The 4,381-nt window shown below is 44.4% G+C and overlaps 2 protein-coding genes across 2 annotated transcripts; one reads left to right on the top strand and one right to left on the bottom strand.

The window, feature by feature from the left end:
• Positions 1-788: 788 nt before the first annotated feature.
• On the bottom strand, positions 789-2,030 carry BJY04DRAFT_226185 (isopenicillin N synthase family dioxygenase; the record flags this gene model as incomplete). Its single annotated transcript, XM_073718368.1, has 3 exons — positions 789-1,523; positions 1,580-1,648; positions 1,701-2,030. 3 exons carry the CDS (start codon positions 2,028-2,030, stop codon positions 789-791), a joined length of 1,134 nt encoding a protein of 377 aa, XP_073564114.1.
• Positions 2,031-2,406: 376 nt separating this feature from the next.
• Positions 2,407-3,934, top strand: BJY04DRAFT_226183 (uncharacterized protein; the record flags this gene model as incomplete). Its single annotated transcript, XM_073718367.1, has 2 exons — positions 2,407-2,685; positions 2,736-3,934. 2 exons carry the CDS (start codon positions 2,407-2,409, stop codon positions 3,858-3,860), a joined length of 1,404 nt encoding a protein of 467 aa, XP_073564113.1. The 3' UTR covers positions 3,861-3,934.
• Between the last annotated feature and the right edge of the window lie 447 nt (positions 3,935-4,381).

Raw genomic sequence — 4,381 nt, 5'->3', positions numbered from 1 at the left:
ACTGTATGGAAGACAAACGGCTACACAACTACGTTCATCATTTTTTATAACGATGCAGCAACTCAATTGGAGACAACTCAGTCACGTTAGCGCATTAACAAAGGGAGATAACTGCTTTAAAAAGAGGCAGTCGATCCGGCAACTGTCTGGCTCTGTATAAAGAAAAAGAAAAAAGAACTAGCAGCGGTATACTATAGATATTTATAAAATACTCCTTAAATAATCAGGTGCTGTTATCTAGTTTAGACTAAAGGAGCCCTTATATTATATTCTTAGGTTTCTTTAATATAATAAAATATAGTAAGGGATATCTATTCCCTACTACCTCACATATAATATGGCGAGTCTAATACTAAGTCTGCTGATATGCCAAATCTCTCTCTAGTAAAATTATTAATGCCGAATAATACAGTTATGAGGCCCTTACAGAGAGGACTCTTCGTCAATGAACACATAGATATCGCACTGCCGCGCATCAAAACATATTATTTTCAGATTCTCCCAAAGGTCATCGAGGGCGGCATCGGGCAAGGTAATTGTATTGGAATACGCTGTTTCAGGTATCTCGTCGGCTGAAAGAGGGTCAAAGCAACGGATGCGCGACTATTATGCTATCAGTAAGCAAAGTGTGCTATGTGAATACCTTTCTTCATTCCCTTGATGTGAATCTGATCATGCTACTTCGCCCGATACGCGAATCAAGTGTAGTCAGAACTCATAATATATGACAAAACGGTTTTGGTATAAAATCCCCCGCTTGTCAAGCGCCGAGGTAACCGCCAATTGTGTTATGCTGAAAACTCCCTTTGCCCTTTCAAAACTTCAGCTAATATATCCGGGTACCACCTCTGGCCCACGTCTGGGTGACTTGCCAAAAGAGATTTGAAGATGCCATATCCAGGGCTCTCCTTATGGTACTGCGAGAAGAATGCCTCCGCATCTGACTTGACTTGCTGGTCCTTGACCAAATCAAGGATGTGGCCCGGTAGCTTCAATAACATGTCCTCGTGATCCAGATCCAATCTGAATGTCTGAAAGACAGGAAAAGAAAAACGCGGGCCTAGGAAGTGCCCGTTTGCATCTGTAAAGCACTCTGACCGCAATTTAACCCTATGAGTGGTAGCCGTACATACCCCACTTGTCATATATTCTAGTGAGCGGCCAACATTTACTACCAAAGTGTCCGGTATTGAAGGCACAGGAACCCAATCACCACACTTGTTTTGAGCTTCAAGTCCAGCATGCGGTGTTGCTTGTAGGAGATAGGTGAGAAACCCGCCGTCTTTGTGCGACCCAACGCCTTGAAAAGTGTTGTTATTCGTAGCAGATGCCACCGGAGGGGCATATTTCACAATAGACACTTTATTGCGTGGTGACACATCGAAGAGTTTTAGGAAGGCATTCGGATGCAAATCCAATGATTCAGCGACCAGAATCTTCATTGCATCTGCTAAGGTGCCGACACAGTTGAGATATTGTTCTAACGATTTGCGGAAACCAGGAACGGCCATTTCATCCGGCCACTGAAAACACTGGTGTTAGCACGCAATTTATTTATGTCGAAGGCGGAATGAAGTACCTGATTTGGTCCTTGAGCATTACGCCAAACTGGTTCATCTGGGGCCGGTGCTGGGAGTGGTGTTAGAAACTAATATTAGTCAGCCCCATCTCTATGAACAATGTTTGAGTAAGACGTTTACATGAAATAACTCTCGATGGTCCATTCTTTGAGCGGTCTTTTCAGCACCTAGTCGTGAGTAACCTAGGAAATGCCTGCTGTTGATCATGTCGATCTCTAGCTTTTTCTCCAGAGGTAGGTTGCATAACTGTATTGACTTCTTCACAAACGCTTCCTTCACCTCTGTAGGGATCGGTGTGTTTTTAAGATAGAAAAACCCTACCATCACCAGGGCTTCTTTGAGCTGTGCTAAAAAAAGGGTCTTAGTAGCTGGTGACAGAGCGAGCGAGTAGTCGATTATCGGAATGGAGACAAAAGACGGTTTCCGTCCTTCATTAGCATGATTTGCCATTGAACTGATCCTGACAGCGACAACTTTGAATTATTTCTCTCAAGTTGGACCATCGTTACTTGAAGACACAGGCCTCTGGCATAATAAATCATAAGTATTCCTTCAGCACCCGTTTACGGCCATTAGATTACGTCAACCGGATTTCTACGCGTCACCAAGAATATTTCATACCAGGAATGTAACGTCGCAATCTACGTTTTGGTTATCCAGATGTAACCATTAATAATATTATAAGTAATTTGCTAGCATGTTTAGTCAATCGTCCTGGGTGTGAACTTATCAATGCTTAACCTGCACAATCATGGAATACGCCAAGTCCTATGAATGGAAACAGATATCCCTTCCTGCATCAATCCACGCAGGGCGGCCTGTGATAATGAATGAAATGCGCGCCAATAATATACTGCATGGGTTAGACTGTCCTTGGACGAACCTTGTTACACTCACTCGACATGAGCGACCAGTGTGGGAAGAAAAAGTTTGCCCTCACCCAGTTTTAGTCCCGGAGAACCTGACCAAGGAGTTGGAAGAATTCCACCAGGCTCTGGCCCTAGCCATAACCAGTATCATAGAGAGATGGGGAGGGCCAAGTGACAGTAGTAAGAGCTTAGCAGCTCTTATGCCGCTCATGTGTCAAGAGGAGGATCTGATCAATGTACGTTATAGTATTCCATTTTCTCGAAGACAACTAATGCCAGGATATAGTGGTTGCATAAAATCACCAAGGAAGGTCACTTGCCGCTATTCCGGGCTCGTGCAGGACATTGGAGGCCCGACATCCTTCTCTCCGTACACAAGGAACTGGGCCTGTCGTTTCATATCTGCGAAATCAACGCCCGCTTTATCTCCATGATGATGGTATCCACTTTCCAGATGGCCCGTTCCCTGGCTTCGAAAACCACAAACGTGCCAGGCATAAAGGTGCTAAGTCCTGACGTCCTTGCTGCTACATTTCGCAGTATGTTCGAGCCCAATGTCCCTCTACATTTTGTCCGGAATAGACACCAACCTTCTGACGCGGATCCAATGCTTGCGTGGCTTGAAGCATGGACCGGCACGCATGTCAGGGTCATCACGCCGGCTAATCTTTGTCTTGTCCCAGACTGGACCTCGTTCACTGGGTACCGACTGTGCGCTGCAACTGCCAGTTCGGACGGTCAAGTCTTGGAGCAAGTTCACCAAGCTGCTTTGGATCTCTACCAGGATGAGCTCCGGTCTATGGACAGTGATATACTTAGACATCTGGCCTTGTGCAGCATAAACGATATGCGGGAGATCTTCTTGTTGGCGGACAAACGCATCCTGGGTATTATTCTGCATGAGCTCGATGACCTCGTTCATAAACATGAAATCCTTACACTTCAACAAGCAAAGACTCTCCAAGAACACATTGTTCCTACAATACTGCCGGGATCTGCTGAGTTATACCAGTTAATCAATGACTGCGAAGCTGAAAAAGTCACCAAGGACGAATATATTGTGAAGGCGTGTCGGAATGGCGCGAGTGAGAACATCTTTTTTGGGGATGAATACAGCCTCCGGGAATGGAACGCGCTTCTTACAGAACTTAAAGACCCGCGAGTATATCCTGATAAACTGCAGTTTGTTATACAACCCAACATCCGATCGGAGCTCACAATATTCCTGGATGAAAAACATGGGTTGTGTGATGTCCACTTAGTTGGCTTATATCATTCTTTCAAAGGTAACTTCAGTCACCTTGGACACTGGAGGGTATCTCCTAATAACAGGCTCTGTTCTGAGGAGCAAGGCGGCGTTGTTTATGTACTTCCATCAGTGACTGAATTGGTTTCTGATGATCAGGATTGATTATGCCTGTTTCTTTATTTTCGTTTTCTCATATTCAAAATATTCTAAGTCTAAAATTAGACCCTTTGCAAGATGGATTGAGCCCATTAACCCAGAAGGCGTTACTTGTAGCATGGCAAGATAGTCTCGTTGGTGCTTAGGAATGAACGTTTAGTTTTAACAGTAATTTTACTTATTATGTAAGGCTTGATGTACCAATCTGCCTGTAATGGTTGGTAGCCATTGTAAGATCCAGAGTATAGATCGCACAATGATGAAGTTACTCACCCTTAGCAAGTTCTAAACTTCCTCAGTAGATTAAAATTTGCCGGCCAACTTCTTGCGAGAACCAAAGGTTGATTTTGGCTGATTAGTATACGCTAGCCCTGCTAATTTCCAGGGTCTTTATTAAAGAATTCGAGAAAGTATACCAATAAGATCCACACTATATCTGGTACGGGCTGAGCTCGCCCCTTGGATGAACTCGGCCTATGGCCTTGTAACCCTGGTAACGCAGAATTCCTCCTACTGGAAATGTGAGC

Source organism: Aspergillus karnatakaensis, assembly GCF_047715665.1.
Source record: "Aspergillus karnatakaensis strain CBS 102800 unplaced genomic scaffold BJY04scaffold_119, whole genome shotgun sequence".
Classification (NCBI taxonomy): Eukaryota; Fungi; Ascomycota; class Eurotiomycetes; order Eurotiales; family Aspergillaceae; genus Aspergillus; species Aspergillus karnatakaensis.
This window is presented reverse-complemented; position numbering and strand designations above follow the sequence as displayed.